This window comes from Bison bison, unplaced genomic scaffold (genome assembly GCF_000754665.1).
Source record: "Bison bison bison isolate TAMUID 2011002044 unplaced genomic scaffold, Bison_UMD1.0 scf7180017864193, whole genome shotgun sequence".
NCBI lineage: Eukaryota > Metazoa > Chordata > Mammalia > Artiodactyla > Bovidae > Bison > Bison bison.
Window position 1 is genome coordinate 2,015,624 of NW_011494765.1, and position 24,193 is coordinate 2,039,816.

A 24,193-nucleotide genomic window follows, 5' to 3' on the forward strand; every position below is an offset into this window, starting at 1 on the left:
AGGGAAGGTCTGTAGAAAGGGAGTTTGCAGGGAGGGCAAGGATGGGGCTGTGGTCTCCATGGTGAGACTTGTTGCCAAGGGAACAAGACTCTAAGAGCCCTGGGTCTGACAGTTGGGCACTTTTGCCATAGGATCTCAGAGAAGCTGATTACCACTATGGGCCTAAAAACCTGGTGGGCAGCCAGGCCAAGTGAGAGGAAGCAGCTTCTAGATTTCCTGGGTTTCTGCTATTGGGAGTATGAGGGGCTGCAGCTCCCTCCCCTTCCTTTTAGGGATTGACTTCAGAGAGCCTCTCCTTGGAACCAGCTACAGTGAATCCTCCTTAAACCCCCAAGACACAGACACGGTCATCTCCATTTATCTCCCAGGGGCAGTGAGGACCAGAGGGGTATCTATCTGGGCCAAGGCCACACAAGGTAAAGGAAGGAGTGAAATTAGGACTCAGGTGGTGAGACCCCTTCTTGATGTGTATATTGTCACACAAACTGCCTGAGGAAATGACCCCTGGGCAGGGCTCCATGGAGTCACTTTCGACTTCATCCTAACACCCTCCCCTGTTCACCATTTCTGGGGGTTTCTGGCTCCAGACTCTGAAAACCCAGAGCTGCCAGCATACCCTGTTTCCTCCTCAGTTAAACAGAGATGATGTTACCTCAGAGGATTTGCATAAAAATGAATAAGGAAGGATTTCTGCAGATCCTAATAGTGGGCATTCAATCAGTGCTGGTTTTTATTCATTCCTGAGGTTACCTACAAGTTGTATAACCTTAAGCAAACTACTTACCTTTTTGGGTCTTGGTTTTCTTATCTGTAAAATGGGATCATCAACTCCATAAGACGGCCCTGAGGAATCAGTAATCAAATGCACATAAAATACTTCTCTATACAGCACTTAGCTTTGCTCTATATATGTTACTTTATTATTCTTTACTTCCAGGTTATTGCTTGGCACTCAAAAAAAAAAAAAAAGTTCAGCATTAGTTAAGTAGCAATTTATAAATTTAGAGCAGTGTCCTCAATTTATTCCATGGAACACTGTCCCAACAGAATTTTACCAGGAGCAAAGAATGCTCCATGGTTGAATACTTTTGGTAGACCCTGGGAAACAAAATTAAAGCTTTCTTCAGGTAGGACTTCTCAGAGCCTTTAATAAGCCATCAAAGGTTGGGAACCAATAAGAGGAAGGTAGAAAAAGTGCAGTATTTCCCGGACTTTTGGCAGAACTCCTATTTTTTTTTTTTGGCCTCTCCATGGAGCCATATATGGGTTATCCATGTTCTGAGAAACCACAACATATATTTGGGACAACAATGCTTTTCAGATCAATTTGGGTCTGTTCATTCATCTCTTATAGAAATTAATCCTTTATGAATTTAATAGTTTTGTTAAGAGCAAAAAGTTCAACCAAAGGCCATTCCTGAGCTTTGTTACAAACTCCAGACATTCACATTCAGCAGTATTTGAGCTGCTACGGCCGAGCAGGGAGGAAGCTTGTTGTAACTTTGGTATCAGATAGACCTGGATTCAAAAGCCAATTTTGTCACTTATTCACGTGTCATTTGGTGTAAATGGCTGAATTTCCTCAAGCCTCAATTTGCTTATGAGTGAAATGGGGTTGAGATCTAAACCTTGCAAAATTCTTGAAGATTACAGGAGACAGTGTATGTAAAACACCAACCCTAGTGCCTAGCACTCACTAGGCTTTCAGCAAATACGTTCTCTTTCTTGCACCTCTGAATTATCTGTTCCCTCCTGTGGGGCAAGGAAGAATCTACTAATTAGTTCTGCTGCTTCCTTTATTCTAAAACCATCTCTTTCAAACCTCAAGAGCTCTCTGGTTGCTTGTGCTAGAGGAGGCTGAGGTGTGGGAAGGCAGCTGGACTTCCCCTCATTTCACACATGGGATTTAGTAGACTTTGACCAGACTCCTCAGCCTTTTACTTTTATGTCTGTATGTGTTTTTGGCTGTGCTGGATCTTTGTTGCTGCGCGGTCTCTCTCCAGTTGTGGCAAGCAGGGGCTACTCTACATTTGTGGCGCGTGGTTTCTCTTGTTGAGGAGCATGGGCTCTAGGGTGCTCGGGTTGCAGCAGTCGTGGTGCACAGGCTTAGTTGCTCTGTGGCATGCAGGATCTTCGCAAATCCTGGGTCAAATTTGTGTCTCTTGTGTTGGCAAGCGGATTCTTTTATCAACTGAGGCACCAGGCCAAGCCCAGACTCTTTAGCCTTCATCTTTCCAAACTGAAGACCTTTCATCTCTCCCATCTGTCTTCATAAAACCCTCAAACCAAACACTGCCACTCCTCTGACTGTATGGACTGCAGGATTACAGGACAGTTGGGCAGATCTTAGGTTCAAGTCAGGACCCTGACATTTAGTGTGTGACTTTGGGCACATACCTTGACCTCTCAGAGCTTCTGTTTTCTCAGCTCTAGGAAATCTATTTTCTGGAAAAACAAGTATGAACTGGTTGGACTAGAGTGACAGACAGGCAGGTCACTCAACAGCACATGTGGTCACTGAGGTTTAATTCTTTCCTGAGATGCAGCAGGTGGCTTTCCTTCCTCTAACTCTTCAATGTGGCATTCAAGGTTCCCAAGGGCTTCTCCAGCTTCAACTCTCACTAAAACTCCCACCTGCCCCCATTCCTGCCATGGCAGCCCCTTGTTATGTCTGGGTATTTTTACGCTTCTGACTCACAGCTGGACCTTCAAACATGTTGTTGACCACTCTACCTGGTCTGTCCCCCTCTTCCTGTCTGGTGACTTTCTTCAAGGCCTGCCTTTAATACTCATCTGTGAAGCTCATCCTAAGTCCAGAGACTTTTCAGAGCCTCTATTTTCTCAACTCTAGAAAACTTCATCTATTTTCTGGAAAGACAGGGATTAACTGGTTAGACCACAGTGACATACCGGCCCATACACCTCAGCATGTATCAATACATCCTGAGTTTCAATCGTGATCCCACTGTGTGTGTGTTTGCCCCTCCCATTAGACTCAGTTCCTCTAGTTGTGCCACTTTCTGGCAGGTTAGTGTCCCTTCATCAGTATTTAACTTTCATTTCTTCATTTACAAAGTAAAGGTAGTAATTCTTGAAGTTCAAGGAGGTTCAGGTTTGTGAAAAGTCCCAACACATTGCTGAGCACAGGTCTGAAGGCAGAGCCCACTCCTTAGAACAACCCATCGTCCCGCCTCAGAATCCCAGACATGCTTCACAGACAAGATGCCGTGTGCAGAAGGATTCACATTTATTGGTTCAAATACAGTACCTAACATTTGCTAAACATGCATTTCACACTAATTGGTCACATTTCCACAGGTAGTCAATTCACAGAAAAGGGCCCATTCCTTGCCAGATGGCAGGGTGGGAGGTAGCAGAGGGCCTGGGTAGCAGAGCCCGCCAACTATCACTTGATCATGCAGGACTGATGGAGCCAGGTTGGCGGGCAGCCCTTGGCCGGCCCTTTGGGGACAAGGGCTCAGAGACATCCTGTTTACTCGACTCCTGTACAGGACTGTGGGTAGAGGTGGGCCTCGGGTAGGTAGCCCAGGGGGAGGCTCATGGATGCACGTGCCATTGGAACTCCTGAAGGTGGTGTCATGGGAGGTGGTGCTCCCTGTGCCTTGCATCATAGGAAGGAAAAGGAGGCCTCTTCAAGGGGATGGCTAGTCCCTGGCTGGGCAGGTGGGAAGGACTCCCCAGACATGGCCCAGACATTACAATGTAGCCACAAGCCCCTATCACAGGCCTGGGATGGCAACACAGACAAAAACACCCAACACTCCAGGGTAGGCAGGGTTTCTTTCTCCACAGAAACATGTAAACAGAGCAGGAGCTACAGTATTCTTTTCCCACAAGATTCCTCAGAGAGGAATACACCAGGATGTCACTCAAGAGGTAGTTTTTTTTTTTTTTTTTTCATGGAAATTTGAGTCAACAACATTATCATCTAAGACATTTCAGAGAAAGAAAACAATGGTCACCAAAGGGCAAAAATGATCCTTTGGCTGGCAGGGCTGGCTCCAGGATTTGGAAGACTAGCCTCCACCAGTTAAGACAAATTTTTTCTTGGGCTTAAAGCAAGCTCTTGCCTGATTCATGGCTTCCCTTTGAGCCTGCAACTGATTCCTGAGCAGGCTGTAGCCCATTGAGGGCTGCAGGCCGAGAAGGGAGGCCAGATGGGTACTGCATTAGGCAGAGGAACCTGGCATCATGTGAGCCAGTAGAGGCAGGGTCACTGTGGTTCATATTACAGGACAGACTGAAGTCTTCCCAAGTCTCAAGGGAGCCCAGCTCTGGTCAAAGAGGAAGCCCCACCGTGGTCTGTGGGGCCCCTGCCTCTGAGGAAACAGTCCAGGTCTGGCTCCTAAGCCCAGAAAAGAAGCTGTTGCTTGTGGTAGCCAGGAGATGGGTTTCTGGGGACCCTGTAATTAAATACACATCCCTGAGCTGTGGCCCTAGAAACCCTTGCCTCAAGGCTAACCAGTTTCCAGCACCTGGTGGAATGATTGCCGTTTCTTATCCTGAGACACAGATAAAACATCATTTCACAGACACTGGACATAGATGCATCAAGCTGAGGGAAAAGGGAGGAATGATCAGATGCAAAAGCAGAGGGGAATGCAGGGGGACTCTCATGGATCAAGTTAGGACAGTAAGAGTGGTGGGTTTTAGTGGGGGGTTTTTTTTGCCTTAAAAAAAATTTTTTTTTAACTTTAAAAAATCAATAAAGAAAAATTTAAAGTTTAATAAAAGGGTTGGTCTAAAAAATTGGATTTCTCAAAACAATTGCAGAATTTTAAAAAGCAACAAGAAAAGAAGACACAGACCAGGGGCCCAGAGCTAAAGACTTGGAACCACTGCTCAACTTCCTGCCCTGCTGGGAGGCCAGTCTTTTTACTTTGGCCAACCTTGGACATGGCCTAGATGTTGCCAATACTGGGTTTGTCTGTCTCTATCTGTCCCATTCCCCAGTAAACTGAGAACAAACAAAGGTAAGAAATGGGCAGCAGAGCAAGGCAGCTAGCTCAGAAAGCCCAGGGTTTTAAGGACTTGGTGACATACTGGCCATGGCAAGACTCCGTGCCCTGACAACAGGCGGCAGGTGTGAGGCAGGGTGCTGTGAAGTCGGTGGCTGTCGTGATGCCATGGAGACCCCTCAGGTGCCTCTACCCCTCCTCCTCTGGATCTGCTTTCCATCCCTGGAGGTTTGCCCACCTCACTATGCAACAGGCCTGGGGGATTGGGTATCCTCTGAGACAGGTGGAGTGCTTTGAGACAGGTTCTGGGGAGTCTCTCCAGACTGAGGGTAAAACCACCAAGCCTGTGAAAGACTCCAAAAGCCAACAAAGGAGCCAGAGAGCGTGAGTTGTGGGTGAAGTTCCAAGATTCCATAGTTTTGTCTTGGGTCAAGAAAACATGCAAAGGGAAAGGAAGAGAAAAGCTTGTATGTTTCAATGCAGTGCAATGATTGGGATTCTCCTTTAACACACAGCTTTCAGGGTCATATTTTTATGGTGGAAAGGTTCTCACTCAAAGTGAGTGCTGTTGGTGGCAGGGGATCAGAGAGAGGACAGAAGAGAGGGGAATTACAGACAAGATGCACAACTTTTTTCTTTTCCACTAGCAAAAAGGCTACCTGTTAACCAAACATCATGGAAAGAAAGGCAAAAAACAACACATCAAACCTCCCCCTCCAACCTTTCTCTGTGTCCTTCAAACTGAATTCACAAATACATCTAGTGGCTGACCTAATGTCTCCACACTGCTAGCTACACTCCTACCTTCCTCTCATAATACCTGAGTTTGCGACGCAACACAGTCACTTTACCCTGTTTAAAAAAAGCCCACGTCATAAAAGGACTGGGTGCAGAAGACATTAAAGGCGGTCCACAGGTCAGGCTCCGGCTCGGAACACATGGCCACTTGGCTCAGAGATTCTGCAGGGCTCTCGGCAATGAATGGGCTCTTTGTTCTGTGGAATCTGCTGCAAACATTTGTAAAAATGGATTTGTACAATGGCAACTTGCAGAACCTTTCCCCACTCCACAAATTAACAACTTGCTCTGTTTAATGCTGCAGTATTAAAGAGACATGTTCCTGCCTCATCAGAGAGCAATTCCTTTCAGTACCCGACCCAACCAGTAAAACACTTAATTTAAGAGAAAAACAATTTGAAAAAAATAATGATGATTTGACCAATGGAGGTCTAGCAAAGAAAGATAAGCACACAGGAGCTGTCTTGGAGAAGGGGTCTCTGACATGTGTATCCTCCCCTACTTTGAGGAAAGTGCCTCGGAGTCTGACCTGTAGCCAAAGACTGTGATCTAGTTTGGTTAAATAAAAGATCAGAGAAACAAAAATACTGTGAAATAAACAGATACATACAAATCTTCCCATTGACATGTGAAAAACATTCTGGTTGGAGCTTTTCCTGAGGAACATGTCTCTCCTTTCCTTTTTTTTTTTTCCTTTTCTCAGAGCAACTGGAGAAACAACATTCAGAAGAAATGCTCTGAGTTTTAGATCCATCAAAGGACAAAGTCTTCACTTTCTGTACCCGTAACAATTCACCGGAAAGAAAAAATTACAATCTGACACAGACTACCTGATATGCACACAGTGTGGTGGCCCTCTGAGTAAGTGTACTAGGTTGGGCTGGGAAGAGAGCAAACGGCCTTTGACTAAACAGGCAAAAAAAAGAGGTCCTGTAGGCCCCTCAAGCCTACCCAGGGATGTAACCAGCTAAATGGCCTGTCTGCTGCACTGGCTGTGGGAGGGACCTGGGTTTAGGCAGGGACAACTGCTGCAGTAAGGCAGAGAAGGAAAAAGCGCCTGAAAGAATTCCACGACAGACCTGGTGCGGCTGCTGGCCAAAGCCAAGAGGGTAAGGGACGTTTCCCGGGACTAGGTGGGGCAGGTAGTGAAAGAATAAGGGGTCAAGGCCACACCTGCAGAGGGGGCAGCCAGGCCTTTAGGAACATGAGGTAGTTTAAAGCCCCCCCTTCCCTTCCAGGAGCTTTGGACTCTAGGCTTCCAGACCTTGGTCAGCCAGGCCACGGATACTCTAAGGGGCAGCTGAGCCACGCTGGATCTTGGGCTTATTATTCTGAGGAAACCTTATCTTATTTTGGGAGACATTAGGAGAGCCTGGAGTAGAATGTAGGGGTAAAAATTCTGGTCAGGAGATGGGTGAATGGTCCTTCCAGCTGTTTGAGAAAGAGACTGCAGTTTCTGATTCAGATCTGGAGGTGGGATGGGACGGGGTGGGGAGATAAATGGGACCTCCAAAGGAAGAGTGTTCATTCTGTTAGCAGTCTGGCTTTTGTCCCACTAACCTCTGAAGGTGAAAACAGAATAAATCAGTAGTGGGCATCAGGATTTAGAATGACATTTTGTTCAGCTGTTTTTTCAAAGGGTCAATAGGAAGTCACGTTTATAAGGGAGAGGCGATGAGTGTGAGGAGAGTAAGCAAACTAGGTAGCTGTGAGTCCCAAGATAGCTTGTAGGCTAGTCCCAAGGATCGCTTATCACCAGGGCTTTGCCTTGGTGAAAAGGTGACAGCGGCAGAAATTAGTACTGGTGGTATGGATGGCGGGGAGCGGAGGCCCCAGAGTGTGATGTGAGCATAGAAACCCTTCTCCCTGAGGACTTGCTTGGAGGGTGGACACCTAACTTAGATTTGGTCACTGTGCCCAACTCTCAACTTCCATGCTTTCCAAAGAAAAGAGATGGTTAACTCCTCATCTCGTGATCTGTTCCCAATGTCTCACTCACTCTGCTTAGTAAACCTCCTAACACCACTTCCCCTTTTATGGTGTGCTCTTTTACCTGGTAATTCTGTAGCTAGAAAAAGGCAATTTGCTCTCTGACAGACAAATATATGAGTCTGCTGAGAACGTGTGGAAAAAGTAGGGTTGTTGACACCCTTCCCTTTCCACTGAGGTAGTCATCTTTGTCAACATTATGGAAATAGTCATCTCAGCCCCATCCCACCCTCTCCCTCAAAATACAAAAGAACTATCTCTAAACAATGACAACACTGTAACATTAAACATCTTCACATTCTGTAAACTGCAAGGAAATGCATTGGCTGCATTCACACAAAAGCATGTGCATCATGTTGAAGGCCATACATTCAACTCTGTCGTGAAATAAATATATAGAAAAATGAGGTTAAAAAACAAGACAAACAAACAAAAACTCTTCTTGCTGTGGAGGCAACTGGCAACGCTGCTCCACAGCCTCCATCTTGGTCTCTCTGGCTCTTTCTTCCGGAGCCTGTCCTGCCCACCCCAGGCGTTAGGGTTAGCCTGAGGAGGGGTGCTGAGGACAGGTCACTCCTTGCCCACACTTGTCTTGCAGGAATGCAGCACCACCTTAAAGAGGAGGGGCAGCTGCTCCAGGGGAACATTCACCATCTTTCCTGGGAAAGGTGGAAAAAGAAGAGTCAGCTTTGGCAGCCAGTGAAATGGTGTGTTTGCCTCCTCTTGGGCTGGGGAAAGAAGAACACTGCCTTTTTGAGTGACTGGGGTGTGGAAAGTGCCAGGACTATTACAAAGGTAAAACAGACTGGGCTAACATTCTAATATGCAGCCCCATTTCGGTGCCCTAGGGAGTCTAGTAATGGTGCAAGCTATAATTCTGGCTACTATCCAAAGAATACTGAACTCTGTGGTAAGTGTTTAAATACATTATCTCATTTAATTCTCACAATATTTCTGTATGATAGATATTATAACTTTTTATACCCATTTTACAAATGAGGATTCTGAAACTGAGAAGTATTCTTAGATGTCCTCTTAGAGAAACTTATATCCTGTTTTATTTCCTAGCAGAATCTTTAACTAGCATTCTATGAAACATTGCTCTTCAGAATGGTATAATGGGAATAAAATGTACTGAGGAAAGAGGTGGAGTTTACAGGGGAAGATAAATTGAGAAATTCAGGGTTAAAATAGGTTTGCTTGTTTTAAGCTGGAGGACTTCTAAGAGCATGCAGTGTGCTAATATACTTTGTAAATATCTGAGGCTACAGTTCTCCCTGACACAGCACTAGAGTTACCGGGGAGTTTTTTTTTTTTAAATACTGATGACCAGGCTCCACTCCATTATCAATTAAGTCAGAATCTCTAGAGGTGCAACCCAAGCATGGGTATTTATTAAAAGCTTCCCATGTAAGTCAAAGGGTTGACAACTCTGTCAGTTCTGTGGGGGAGAGTGGGGTATAATTACTAACTTCTCTCTATTTCATAAAGCACCTGATTCATATCTAGTTTGGAAGAACATAGTTTTGAAAATGCTGAGACATAAACTACCAAAACACTCCTAAAATTCTACCAGTTTATTTAGGTCCAGGTCATATCTCCTAGACTATTCCGTGGCCCAAAAGTTAAAAATTGATTTTAATAGATTGAACATTTTTTCCCTTCAAAAATACATTCCTTAATTTTACAGAAACAATCTTAGCCCAGACATCACAATTCTGAGTTGCCCCTCAGTATGTGCAAGATAACAGTAAACAAGATTCTTTACCAAACGAAGTAAAACAACAACAGTAAAAGCCAGGATTTTATGTTGAAATGGACTTAATTAAATGTTAAGAAGCTCAGAAGGGGGTCAAGATCACAAAACAACGACAACAAAAGTTGCTTTGTGAACACAGGATCTTTGACAATTATTTTAAAGACACCACTTTAAGTGAAAGATCCTCAAAAACCTATAGGCAATTCTACTCAATAAAATTAATTTTAAAAATTGAGATATAGTTAGTTCACATGCTGTAAAACCCACCCTTTTAAGGTATATAATTCAGGAAATGAAGTTAATATGAAAAACTTTGAGCCTGTTTCCCCATCCATAGAGTGGTCAACCACAAGTCTTGCAGAAATTGTTCTGAAGTTGAGTAACAGGCCACCAAGTACCCTGCACTTTACAGGAGCCTAGGAAATGTTAGATTCTCTTCCCTACAAAGAAAAAATAAACTTCTCATTATAATGTAAATTTTTCTGAGGGCAGGGCTAGTACTTCTTTTATTCAGCTGGTGATGGGCCTGGCATCAGCATCCTGAAAACACTTTCCTCATTCCCTTCACAAGTTAAGAAAACCAAGGAAGGACTGGGAAGCCCAGGACCCGTTACCTGCAATATAGCGAATCTCAGGTAAGCACATCATGAGGTCAGGAAAACGGTTCGGCTGATGTGTATATTTATATTCAGTGAAATCCTGGCAAATGTACCAATATCGTTTGTTCAACTGTTCCAGCTGTGAGGCACTGGTCAGACCCCTGATATCTGTGAAAAAAGACCACAGGAAATGGGAGGGACTTCCACCAGCTCCTTGAATATGTGTATCTTTCACTGAAAAGTTATTAAACACTGTCTCAACAGGGGATTTTTTTTTTTTTTTTTCTGACATGGAGGAATAAAAGCTCTGGGTAAGAGAAGAGAAATTAGATAAACGAAAAAATTGTCAAGGACTATCACTAGACTGAGCTCCTTGAGGGCTAGGCTGTCATCTTCCTCAACTTCATACTCAGCTCCCAGCACAGGGTTTGGCACAAAACTAGTGGATGCTGAACAAGAGACTGAATAATTTCCCAATTTATCCTTCACAATAGCTTTAAATTTGCTCTTTGCTGGACCCATTCAGAAATCATGCTGACACCTATACTCTCATGCTTGTACACACACTCACACATGGTCTCCTGTGTGCTTCTGCTCAGACTATTCTATTCTAGTTGCCACTGGCATTCTTGGGTCCCTCCAGTTTTTGTTTTTTTTCTTCATATAAGCATATCTTGTTTTATTGTGCTTTGCTTTACTGCACTTCACAGATACTGCATTTTTGACAAATTGAAGGTTTGTGGCAACTCCGTACCAAGCAAGTCTATTGGTGCCATTTTTCCCAACAGCATTTGCTCATTTCATGTTTCTTTGTCACATCAGGTATCTCGCAATACTTCAAACATTTTCATTATTATAAGATTTGTTATGTGAATCTATGGTCAGTGATTTCTGACGTTGCTAAGTCGCTTCAGTCGTGTCCGACTCTGTGCAACCCCACAGACGGCAGCCCACCAGGCTCCCCCGTCCCTGGGATTCTCCAGGCAAGAACACTGGAGTGGGTTGCCATTTCCTTCTCCAATGCATGAAAGTGAAAAGTGAAAGTCAAGTCTCTCAGTTGTGTCCGACTCTTAGTGACCTCATGGACTGCGGCCCACCAGGCTCCTCGGTCCATGGGATTTTCCAGGTAAGAGTGCTGGAGTGGGGTGCCATTCCACTGTAATTGTTTTGGGGTGCCAGAAACTATGCTCATACAAGATGGTGAACCTAATCAGTAAATGCTGTGTGTTCTGACTGTTCCTTTGGCTGTTTCCCTGTGTCTCTCCCTCTCCTTGGTCCTCCCAATTCCCTGAGAAACAACAATAGTGAAATTAGGCCAATTAATAACTGTACAATTGTCTATAAGTGTTCAAGTGAAAGGAAAACTCACATATCTCTCACTTTAAATCATAAGCTAGAAATGATTAAGCTCAGTTTAAGAAGGCATGTCAACAGTCAAGACAGGCTGAAAGCTAGGCCTCTTGTGAGTTAGCAATTGTAAATGCAAAGGAAAATTTCTTGAAGGAAATTAAAAAGCACTACTCCAGTGAACACAAAAGTAACCAGAAAGTAAGACAGCCTTATTGCTGATAAGGAGAAAGTTTGAGTGGTCTGGATAGAAGATCAAACCATCCACAATATACTTAGGCCTAAGCCTCGTCCAGAGAAAGGACAACTCCTTTCAATCCTATAAAGCCTAAGAGAGGTGAGGAAGCTGCAGAAGAAAAGTTTGAAGGTAGTAGAGGTTGGTTCATGAGATTTAAGGAAAGATGTGGTCTTCATAAAAGGGTGAGGTAAAGAAGCAAGTGCTGACATAGAAGCTGCAGCATGTTATTCAGATGATCTAGCTAATAAGATAATTAAAGAAGATGGCTACACTAAACAAAGATTTTCAATACAGACAAAACAGTCTTATGTTGGAAGAAGATGCTATCTAGGACTTTTCATAGCTAGAGAGTAGAAGTCAATGACTGGCTTCAAAGGACAAGCTGACTGTCTTGTTAGGGGCTAATGCAGCTGATGACTTTAAGTTGAGGACAATGCTCATTTACCATTTCAAAAACTCTAATGCCCTTAAGAATTACACTAAATCTACTCTGCTTGTGTTCCATAAATGGAACATCAAAGCCTGGATGACAGGATATCTGTTCACAATGTGGTTTACTGAATACTTCAAGTCCACTGTGGAGAACTACTCCTCAGAAAAAAAGATTCCTTTCAAAATATTACTGCTCACTGACAAAGCACCTGGTCACCCAAGAGCTCTGATGGAGATGTGCAGTGAGATTAATGTTGTTTTCACGCCTGTAACACATCCATTTTTCAGCCCATGGATCAAGGAGTCTTTTCAACATTCACGTCTTACTATTTAAGAAATACATTTCCTAAGGCTATAGCTGCCCACAGATAGTGATTCCTCTGACGGATATGGACAAAATAAATCAAAAACCTTCTGGAAAGGATTCACCATTTCAGAGGCCATTCCTGAGTCACTGAAAGAGGTCAACATATCAACATTTACAGGATTTTGAAACAAGTTGATTCCAACCTTCATGGATAACTTTGAGGAGCTCAAAACTTCAGTGGAGAAAGTAACTGCAGATGTGGTAGACATAGCAAGAGAACTAGAATGAGAAGTGAAGCCTGAAAATGGGACTGAACTGATGCAATCTCATGAAAAAAATTTTAACAGATGAGTTGCTTCTTATGGATGAATGAAGAAACTGGTTCCTTGAGATGGAATCTACTCCTGTTGAAGAAGCTGTAAAGACCGTTGAAACAGTAACAAAGGATTTATTTAGAATATTACATAAACTTAGTTGATAAAGCAGCAGCAGGGTTTGAGAGTACTGACTCCAATTTTGGAAGAGGTTCTACTGGGGGTAAAATGTTCAAACAGCATTGCATGCTATACAGAATACATTGATGAAAGAAAAAGAGAATTCATGTGGAAAACTTCAGTGCTATCTTATTTTAAGAAATCACCACAGCTACCCCAATCTTCAATAACCACCACCCTGATCAATCAGAAGCCATCAACACTGAGGCAAGACCATCCACCAGCAAAAAGATTATGACTCACTGAAGGCTCAGATGGTGGCTAGCGTTTTTCAGCAATAAAGCAATTTTTTTTTGAGGTATATACTCTGTTTTTTAAGACAAAATGCTACTGCACACTTAATAGACCACAGCATAGTATAAATATAAATTTTATAGGCACTGGAGTCAAGAAATACATGTGACTCACTCTATTGCAACACTCACTTCACTATGGTCGTGTGGAACCAAACATGCAATACCTCCAAGGCGTGCCTGTAGATGTCTTTCTCATGTATGTGTATATATTATACAGTGTGTTCATATACATATAAATACACACAATCCCCTTTCTTCATACACAGAATATATTAATAAATATTCTCTATATAAATCTTACCCTGCCTTTGAGGCCCTACTATCAGATTTCTCTTTCTCCAAGTAGTTGTTACTGATCTCTTCCCATTTAAGCAGTAGAGGGTGTTTTTTGGTAAGATTTTTTTAAAATGTGGACCATTTTTAAAGTCTTTATTGAATTTGTTACAATACTGCTTCTGTTTCACGTTTTGATTTTTTGGCCAGAAGGCACGCGGGATCTTAGTTTCCTCACCAGGGATCGAACCTGCACCCCCTGCATTGGAAGGTGAAGTCTTAACCACTGGACCACCAGGGAAGGCCCTCTCCCCTCATCTGAGGCTCAAGCAATGTATCAAGTGCCATCAGAATGTGTACTTCTTGAGGCCAGGAGCCTGGGATCTAATTTATTGCAATGTCTTTAATGCTTGACACAGGGCCTGGCCTAAGGGAGGCACACAGAACACCAGACAAATGCATAAAAGGTGCGGAAGCAAGAGGAGGAGGTTCAGTTAGTACCAAGGGAGGAGTTGGCAAAGAGGAGGGGATCAAGAGTCTCTGGACTAGGAAACTGAATACAGGAATAGACCACTTTCAATGTCACAGGCAGCAAAATAGCCCAGTTCCACTCTGAGCAGCTTACTCACATGCTATTCTGGAAAAAAGGGAACACAAATTCTCTTGCATATTCTGGTTACCAGCAGCTACACGACGCCACTTCGCAGGTAATACTCTATGTAAATCACAATCACCACTCTTCTAACTAAAGCCATGCTTGATATGGGCGTGAGTTTTTGTGCACCTCCACTCTGCCCTGAAGGGGCCCGTCAGAACCACTGCCAGCTTGTCACAGATTCCTTATCTCCAATAGTTTCATCAGTCACTCTGCTCTTCTTCAGTCACTGGTAAATTTGTGCATATTTTAAATGACGCATGTACTGTCCTTGGTGTCTGTGTTTAAATGCACTAAAACTGACTAAACAAAGCAAATCCTCTTCCTTCCTCTATGAGTTATAGAGGCTGTGGCATTTAGGTTTGAAGAAAAAAATCCAAACCATGCCCTGCACTACAGTGGGGCAGGGTGATGAGGAGGGCAGCGCAGGACTTCCAAGATCAGTACCTGTATGATGCCACAGGCCTGAGGGTAAAGGGGATAGGGGGGAATCATGAGGGCAAATATCTGCTGGCCAAAGAAAACTAAGTCCTTTCTTCCTATCCTCAGTTACTCACCTTGATTTAGGAAGTTAATTGCTTTCATGCAAGCATACTCCTCATTGCTCACTTTTAGCTGATGGAACTTGTGATACAGGTAGATGAGCCGCTCAATCACCTCCATCCCTTCATCACTAAATCTGGAAAATAGACACAGGTGTTAATAGTGGGCTCTGACTACCAGTGGAGGTAATGGAAGGGAGACAGAAGTCTCCTACAGCTCCTTAAGGCAGATAAGACAGGAAAGAGGTTAAGCTTGGGGGAAATGGGAATCCAGAAGCACTTGTGAAGGACAGGTGAATTCATGGTTTCTCTAGAGGCCAAGGCAGCTCATACAAGCTGCTGTTCTCAAGGTCAATTAGGGTCAGTCAAATTCAAGTTCAAATCCTCCTCCATCACATACAAGCTCTAAGACTTTGGGAAAGTCCTTGGACCCCTCTAAGTTTTGAGGATCTCTTCTGTAAATAACGCTTGCCTGCCTGGGGTGCAAGGCTCAATGTAAATGTAGAGAAATATATCATTAAGATACTGCTGCTGTGATGCAGCCTTCAGTAACAATGGCAGCTACCATGAGTTGTGACTCTATGTGTGCAACTGCCACAATGAAGAAAAAAGCTGCTGACTGTATCTAAGTTCACTGTTTCCAGCAGGGCTACTGGCAGGCCTGACTTCAGCTAGGGAGGGAGGGAAACATAAATTGAGCCTCCATGTCATGCCAGTCTCTGTGCTGGGTACTTTATATGTATGATCTCATTTAATTTAATGTTCTCAGTCCTATGGGCTAAGTGAGATTACAATTACCACTGTACAGATGAGACACTGAAGTTTCAAGGAACAGAGGAGACTGGTCCATAAGCACATGGCTAGCTTGAAACAGACTGAGAACCCTGAATCTGGGCCAACTCCCTAAGATCTTGTTTTTCTCAAAATCCGAAGTGCCCTCCATTAGCAGAGAAAACTCAATGCTAACCATGCTGCTTTCTTTGGATGAGAAGTTAGTTCCTTGAGGCAAAGACCAAGTTTTAGGCAAAGGAGCCCTGGGCTGGGGGACTAATATTCCAGGTCATAGTGGGGAATATCTTATACCAAAAATGGAGATACTCCCAAACCAAGAAGGCAAAGACTTAGTGGGGAAATAGGAGTCTATAAAAGCCGGGTTCAGGCCCAGTGTCTAGTCTTCTTGTTCCAGACAGCTGAGTCACAGAGAAGGTGCTTAGCTGCAGAGCTGCTTCCTGGCGACATGTTCAGATCTGGGTACTGTAGCCCCTTGCCAGGCAAGAAGGCCGTGTCTGGGTAGGGTCCAGAACTCCTGGGGATATTCTACTGCTGTCTGGGTCCTATTGCTTTCTGTGCTGACTCTGAAGGCTTTGCAAGGGCTTGGCTTCCTGGGCAAGCAGGACATTTTCTCTTCCCTGGGGCAAGTCTGGCTCTAGTTGGGGCCAGAGGCACCTGCACTTCTCAAGCAGCAGGGGGAGCTGCAGCAGCAGCGACTCGCAATCCAGAGCCCCGCCCCTCTGCCTCAAGGCTTGGCTCCCAGTCAGTTCACTGATTTGAACCAGCATGGCTGACTGTTTCTCTCTGGCTCTTGGCCCAATGGCTTTTACAACTTTACTAATACTTTCCCAGATTGGTTGATAGATTTATACTTAATAACCACTATAATAACCATATCTACTCTTCTACCATTTGTTGAGTGTTTGCTACTTGCCAGATACTTAGTTAAGTATTTTACATACATTATTTCACTGGATATTCCCAATAAATTCACAAAATGGATATTATAATCCTCTTTGTTCACACGTGGAAACAATGGCTCAGACAGATTGTTTACCATACCTTTATTGTGGTCTTATATTTTACCTTCTTGAAAATCTGATAATCTGTGAGATAAGTAATACCACCTTCATGTTAGGGATGAGGATGCAGAAGAGCTGTCTTCCCCAACGTTGCAAGTGAATAACATAAGTAAGTGGTGGTGGGGCCAAGGCTGAACGTTTTCTCATCCCAAGCCTGTTGCTTTCTCAGCATTATGTTGTCCATCTCCTGACCGCTTTTTCTTAACTGGCAACTGGGAAAGGCCACTGCAGGAGGTCTGTGTTCCCAGAGCAACTCAGTTCAGCGCCCAACCCAGAGTGGGTGCTGCACTTGCTGCAGTGCACAGAACAGCCCCTCCACTGCTTCCAAGATGCTGAGACCTGCAGCAGGCAGTGTGCCCGGGGGGTGAAGATCACTCCTCATCACAGTACTTTGCCAGCTACTTCTGTTCTTGAGACGTAAAAGGTCTTTACTGAAAATGCCCACTAGTATCTGTGTGGAGGGGTAGGGAGGAGATGGGATGGGGTAGGGCATGAAAGAGGAGGATGCAAGTAAAGCAGCAGTGTCAGCATCTGTCTGGTGGCCAAGCAGTGTAGCGAGCAAAGATAACGCGCTCTCCCCTCATCAGTAACCTCTTGCCCCAAGTGCTCACTCTGGCTCTGCAGCCCCTGCAGGTGTGTGGCTGGCAGCCAGTCCCCCAGACAGCAATGCCAAACCTATTCCTAGTTGAGTCTTGACCTGAGGGACACAAAAGAACTCCCACATGCCTGGCTTGGGTATATGACCCAGCTCTGCCCTCTCGCTTGGGGAGAGCACATACCCGTTTTCCCAAGTTTTCTAGGACAGGCAATCATCATGGACCCCTGGCAATCATGGTGGGGGGCTGGCAGCCAGCCCGGCAGCCCCCACTCAGTCTCCACAGCCTGACTGCGAAGCTTTCCTCCACACCCCGCATCCCACCCCCTGATAAACAAATTGTTCTCTGTTCCATGGGCCTGCTTTCTCCTGCAGCCGTGCCTCCTCCACATCTGCCCACTCCACAGTTCTAACGCCCCTGTATTCCCTGTCTACAAATTATCAGCACTCAAAGGCAGAAAGCAGGACAAACACACCCATTCTTCTTCTAGGTTACCATTACACAAGCATGCTGGGACAAGGAAAACACGCCTGCAAGGATCCCCCAAACCACTGGACCATTCAGTCAGCAATTGAAGCTGACACTGTGTAAGTTATGTCCCATTAAGGGAGCTGAAAGGCCCAGTTGTCTCTCTTTCATTCATCTAAATGCACCTACTCCCAGAGGCAGTCATCGGCCACAGCCTTAGAGGAACTGCCATCTCAGCACTCATACAGACTCCAAGATGAGAAGACAGACTGTGGCTGCAGGACAGAAAGTCAAACTTTTGAGAAGGCTAAAAAATGTAGCAATGGTAGAGTCTGGGCTTTGGAGCACAACAGATCAAGGTGATAATCTCAACTCCATCTCTTTTAGCTTTGCAGCCTTGAGTTTTCTCTCTTTGAACCTTTTGCTCCTCATGTGTGGAACAGGGATAATATCAGTATGGTCCCTTATGGAAGTGGTGAGGACTAAATAAATAATGTTTGTAGAGCACTTAAGGTGGATTTGGGCACAATAAACAGTCTCTAATCGTTAGCTATTATCATTATTAACGGCAGCAGCAGTAGCATCACTTCTGTTATCACAACCAAAAGACAAGACTGAGTTTCCTTGAACCTACAGCTAGGGCCTTAGCAAGGAAGCTAGGAGGCAACTTTCCAGAGATCTAGCAGAAACAGAGCTAGTGCTCACAAGATAGACATGCCCATTAAAGTCCATCTAGTGCAAGGCATCTTCTCCTAAGAGTGAAGGAGTCTTGATTAGGGCCAGGAGCAGTCACTGGCTGGTGCTACAATCTGCTTTAAATCAAATTCACCCAGCTCACTGTCTGATAACAGCCTGATTAAGGAAAATGGGCACCATAAATTTGATTCAATATTTGAGAAAAGAAAAGGAGGTGGTCATGTATCATCTGAGAAAAGTCTTTTCATGACAGCAGGAACTCACGTGCATTCAGCAGTTGTGAAAAACTAAAGGCATTTTGGGGGAGTGGGAGTAATGCTGGAGCAGGCAAGGTAGGAAAGAGCTATGGCCAATTACAGACTCCACAGTCTGGGTTTCCAGCAGAGTGGGGACTGCCTTACAGTGATGAGCCCGATTCCAAAGGTTCTTGTCCTTCTATTTCCTCTGGCCTCCTGGGCAGTTCCACATGCATCTCAGACTCTGAGTCAATCTCAGACAGGCGCATCTCTCTTCCCAGGCTCCATTATCTTGGTTAAGAGAACTGGTGCCCACTTGCCTGGCAGTATCCCAACTTCTTCACTCACTGAGGTTTACCTCCCACTGACTTTACCTCCCTGGCATTTCTTAACTCTGTGCTGCCCTCTCTAATCCCATTGTCACTGTTGCCTTGTCCAGGACTTGTTGACTTTTCCTGGGCTATGGACCAGCTTCTTACACTGTATTCTAGCCTTATCCATGCAACCCATCCTGAACTCTATAGCCACAGCAATCTTTGTAAAATGCAACCTGACACGCAATTGCTTCACTTTAAAATGTCCTATGACTTAATACCACTGACACAATAAAATCCAATTTTTTTTAGATTAGCATTTGAGTACCACGATGACTTGTCTTTCCTGTATCTTTCTCTCCTGTCATTCCTCCCCTCATTTCTCTCACTCTCAGATGTATTCTCCCTATACTCTAATCCACAGGATTGCATTTTGGTTACATGTTCAAACCACTCACTCAGAATCTCTCTAATTTTTAGGACTCTGTGTTATTCTCCTGCCTGCCTCCTATTCTCTATAATCTGTTTACAAAAATTCCTCTACAAGATGCAGCTCAAACGTCTTCTCCTCTTTGGCAAGCATTCCCTGATCATGCAAGTAGAGGTACTTATTCCCTAGTCTATGCTTTCACAGTCCCTCATACGCCCTCCTCGGAGAAGGCAATGGCACCCCACTCCAGTACTCTTGCCTGGAAAATCCCATGGACGGAGGAGCCTGGTGGGCTCCAGTCCATGGGGTCGCTAAGAGTCGGGCACGACTGAGCGACTTCACTTTGACTTTCCACTTTCATGCATTGGAGAAGGAAATGGCAACCCACCCCAGTGTTCTTGCCTGGAGAATCCCAGGGACGGGGGAGCCTGGTGGGCTGCATCTATGGGGTCGCACAGAATCGGACACGACTGAGGCGACTTAGCAGCAGCAGCATACGCCCTCCTTAATCTCCACTAGTATCACCCTGAACTGTAGATTCTATCTGCTTCTATTTGTCCCACAACCCCCTAAATCAAGAATATGAGCTTTCATCTCAGAGTCAGAAAGCATGTCTGCACCATCTGTTATCTCAACACCTCTCCTCCCAGCACACACAAAAGGTGCTCAATAAATCAGCGTCACATCAGAAATGACATGCTGACGTTTAACTTGTATTTTTCCACTGAAGAATTCCATAGTGGAGTGGGAGTACTAACAACGAATCTATTTCTTATCCTCAGAACTCACTTGAGAGCTCAGCTGCAACTCATGTTTCAGAGTTAGCACTGTTCAACAGAACTTTCTATGATGATGGAAATGTTCTATTGTGTATCTGCAATTGTCCGATACAGCAGCCACTAGCCACATGTGGCTCCAGAGCTCTTGAAATGTGGCTAGTGTAGAACTAAATTTTTAATTTTAAGTAATGTAAACAGGCACTTGAGGCTAGCAGCTATTATGCTGGATAGTGGAGCTCTAGATTCTCTCTGCTAAAGGCCCTTTGTAGAAAGTAAAACTTCCCTCACTATTTCAGCTGTTACTGGTCCCTGCCTTGTTCTTTCAGCTCAAGGGATTGGAAAGAGTGGGACAGGGTGTTTTTTATGAAGCATAAAGCCAGGGAACCCCGCACAGTCAGTTCAGGGTCAGTGATCCCTGCCTACCTGAAGAGGGTTTGAGAAAAATCATCATCCCACAGAGGGCAGAAAACACTTTTTAGACAGCCTCAGGCTGCACTGGTGGATTCCAGGCAAACAGGGAGGCCAAGCTCACTGGGCCAGCTCTGCAAACTCTGACAATATTAGAGCTGGCTTAGGCTATCCAAACACTCAGCTGGCCCAGAGCAGGAGACAGGAGATTGATGGAAACGAGTGAATTAGAGGCTCAAGACAAGGGGTTAGGTTATCTGCAAAATCAGATAGCTCTGTTTGAGGACAAAATGTCAGCTGGGTTAAAACTCCTGTCATTTACAGATTACCATCAAGACAGTAAGCATCATTAATAAGGAAATATTAGAAAACTGGTGGAGAAAGTACCCAGACTCTTCTATCCCTCAGCTATGCAAAGGGCCCTTGAAGGTGTTGGAGCTTTGTTCCCAGCCCAAGTCTCAGCTTATTATGATGAAGTGGCAGAGGGAGACGTGCAGAGAAGTTTGGGGGCTGGTATTCCACCTTCTCCAGCTTCCTTCCACGGAGGTACCTTTTCTTTTCTTTCTCGGTGTTCTACAATGTCATGACTTCCATTATTTTAAATTGTCTAGTAAAGGTGAAATATTAAAATAGGATTTAAACTTTGTTTTTCACATAAATAAGTCAGCAAGTCAGAAATGTATCAATGAATCATTTTTTTCCTGATTTTGGGGTGTCACCTGCTCTAGGCAAGGGGTTTAGAAGGATCCTAGTCAGTGGAAAACATCAAGAAAGGAGAGTTCAGTATTTCAGTCCCATGATCTTATCTTACTGCATCTGAGATACAGTGAAAGAGCCTAAGATTTCAGTTGGGCAGGCACAGATTCAAATATAGACACTGGGTTCAAATCTAAAACCCTCAAGGGCAAGTCCCTCCAAACTTCAGTTTTCTCATCTATAAAATGGGCATAACAACACCTATAATGCTAGCGGCTGTGAGAAAGACAGACAATAATGTCAAATACCAAGCCCAGTGCTTGGCACACAGTAGGTATTACAATAACTCCAGGGTCCTGTTCTTGGATTGTAAACGATAGTTCACAGCCCCTCACCTTACAGGAAAATCTCAGATTTCTGTTTTTTCCAGATACATTAACTCAGTAATCCAGATGTGATCAAAGTAACAGCTTAGCACTTGCTAAGTTTTGCTGCACATTATCATTTTTTCCTTGCAACTACTCTGTTGGGGCGGTTATTGTCACTACCCTACTTTATGAATTCAGAACCTGAGGATGAGAGATCTGACCGAAGTTACAAGTAAGTCAGCATCTGAGTGAAGATTCGTGCCCACCCCTGGGTGGCTTTAATGCTCATCCTGTGGAGTGCCAGGCACCCTGCCTTGCAGAGATGACAATGGTCTGGTTGCCTGAGACTCCCTCCCCAGCAAGGAGCTCTCACCTGTGTAGTTCTTCATCTGAGGGTGAGTACTTAGCAGTGACATCAGCCAGCTCCCCGAAGATCTGCTTGCTGTAAACAGTGAGGGAGGAGAGCAGGATTAATTCCTGCCAAGTAGAGCTCAGGAGGCACGTGTAATCCTTGATTGAGAGCTCGCAGAAGAAAGGCAGTTTCTTGATCCAGGCAATCTGCCTAAAAAGCAGCTCGTCAGCCAGGCGGCAAAGCAGGGCAAATAGCTCTGCTTGAGTCACAGCATATCTGGAGGGGGTATGGAGAGGGGAGTTACTTCAAGTGGCCAAAGCAGTGAGGATGGGGGCCGAGGAGGAGGATACTCCTAAGGGCACAAAGGGTCTCTGGCAGTGGGCTCTTTGCCCTTGACCATGGATCTCCAGCTCCATTCAATTCAGTCTAATGATAAAAGGATAGGACTGGGGCCCGCAGCAAGCTCAGGGCTGGAGGGGTAGGTTTGGTAAGAAAAGGTTACAAAGGGGAAAGGAGGCTTAGACATTTGGGCAGTTGTCAGGAGTATGACTTTTTATGTCAGTGTCCACTAATGCTTCACGTGTTAACAAAAAAATTCCCAGTCATTCGTGCACCAGTTTTGGCAATGAAAGCTCCATTAGGGTACCTCTGGTGCCCACTCAATACACGGGTTGACGTAAAACTGAGCCTCCGGGCAAGATAGCTGAAAGAGAATACAACACATTCAGAAGCTTTTCTTGCTCTCACTGCACCCCCTGGTGGTGAGAGTTCAGGAAACTAGAGTTGCTCGGCCCTTCTAAGCTACTGTGCCACGGAAGGAACAGGGCCTTCCTCATCTCTCGGCTGGAGGAAATAGGGTCCCAGTTATCTTTTTCTCAAAGCCCTGTGGTGTGACTCTTCTCCACACCCCAACACCCGATATGTAAAGGTTTGATGATGGCTTCATGGGGTCGCAAAGAGTCAGACACAACTGAGTGACTGAACTGAACTCAAGTGATGTCTTCCCTATAGGAAGATAATTGAATTTCCTCTTCTGAAACTGGAGACTAGCTTAAGAAATCTCAGGGTATCTTGGGCGGGCGGGGCAAAGGAAGAGATCTAAGCTTAATAACACTGAAAGAGCCTATGGTCCAGGTCAAATGACTACTGAGTACAGCAATGGGTAGGCCTAAATGGCTGAACTATTATCTACTCAAGCAGAGCTGACAGGATTGAGAGTATTTCTTCCACGTACTCAGGCCTGCACACAGAGCACATGGCACTAGGCTACCCCTGAGTATGCTGACTAGGGATACAGACGGGCCACAACCAGTACTATGTTAAGAAGCCTAAAGTATGATTATATCCAGAATTACAGCTCATCTCTGGCACAGAAGTGGTCAAACCCATTCCAAGGTCTGGCTTACCTAAATCCAATCAGAAACAAAAGCCCTTTAATCCCAGTTCCGTAGGAAAAGATAAATAGCTCCAGTACTATGAGAAAAGATGTTCAAGAGAAAAATGAAGAGACCACTGACTTCAATGATAAGCACAAATTTGTCCTCTGATGCCTGAGTCATCACTTATTATACCCTGACTCATTTCAAAGCCTGGGGTAGAGAAGCCTGGGATGAAGGTGGGGGTGGGGAAGGGACCACATTGAAGCTGCAGGGCTAAAAGGCTCACTCACCCATCTTCAATCAACATGGGTGTGCCCAATGGCTCCAGGTCCTCGGCTGACACCAGCTGATGAATCAGACTGTATGACTGGGGATCCAGGCTTCGAGCTTGTGGGGGCAGAAGTGGCGAGTGGGCAGAATAGCTAAAAAGGTGCGGTATATATTGATAGTGTGGAGGCACAGACATCCCCATGTACTGATCCCTGAACGCCACGAATCCATTTAGTTCCACAGACCTGCTGGAGAGAAAAGTCTCATGTCAAGCAGAACCATCACAGGTCCACTGCCTCCTCAGAGGAAGTGAGCCAGGAGGTGGCTCAGGTGTTCTTTGGCTATGCTCTCTGTCTTCAGTAAGCCAGGACCATAGTCAATGGTAACATGTATGTCTCCCCTACTCAATGGGGACTCTGTGCAAGTGTGTATAGGCGTGGCTCACCTTTGGACACTCAGGACCTGGCAGAGTTGTACTGAATAAATATTGATTACATGATCTCTTTGCCACATTTGGGGAGTTTCACAGAATATTCATAGACTGTGATGACAAGGTGTTTATATTTTATACTGCTAGGACAACTAAGTCAGAGACAGGCTAAATGTCTTGCCAGACCACAAAACAAATCAGCACCAAGCA

The 24,193-nt window shown here is 44.8% G+C and overlaps 1 protein-coding gene across 4 annotated transcripts in view; it reads right to left on the reverse strand.

Annotated features, from left to right (window-relative positions):
- Positions 1 to 3,225: 3,225 nt before the first annotated feature.
- The window catches only part of NR6A1 (nuclear receptor subfamily 6, group A, member 1), a 68,503-nt gene continuing 47,535 nt past the window's right edge, over positions 3,226 to 24,193 (reverse strand). For 2 of the 4 annotated variants that reach the window (XM_010844040.1, XM_010844038.1), the window contains exons 5-9: positions 23,574 to 23,801; positions 21,926 to 22,180; positions 14,724 to 14,845; positions 10,140 to 10,292; positions 3,226 to 8,425 (exon numbers count right to left, since the gene is read on the reverse strand). In XM_010844040.1, coding sequence (XP_010842342.1) covers positions 8,337 to 8,425; positions 10,140 to 10,292; positions 14,724 to 14,845; positions 21,926 to 22,180; positions 23,574 to 23,801 — 847 coding nt within the window. In that variant the 3' untranslated portion in view covers positions 3,226 to 8,336. Of the gene's footprint in view, positions 8,426 to 9,856; positions 10,293 to 14,723; positions 14,846 to 21,925; positions 22,181 to 23,573; positions 23,802 to 24,193 lie in introns of those variants that run through there. The other 2 variants (XM_010844039.1, XM_010844041.1) reach the window with 2 other exon arrangements.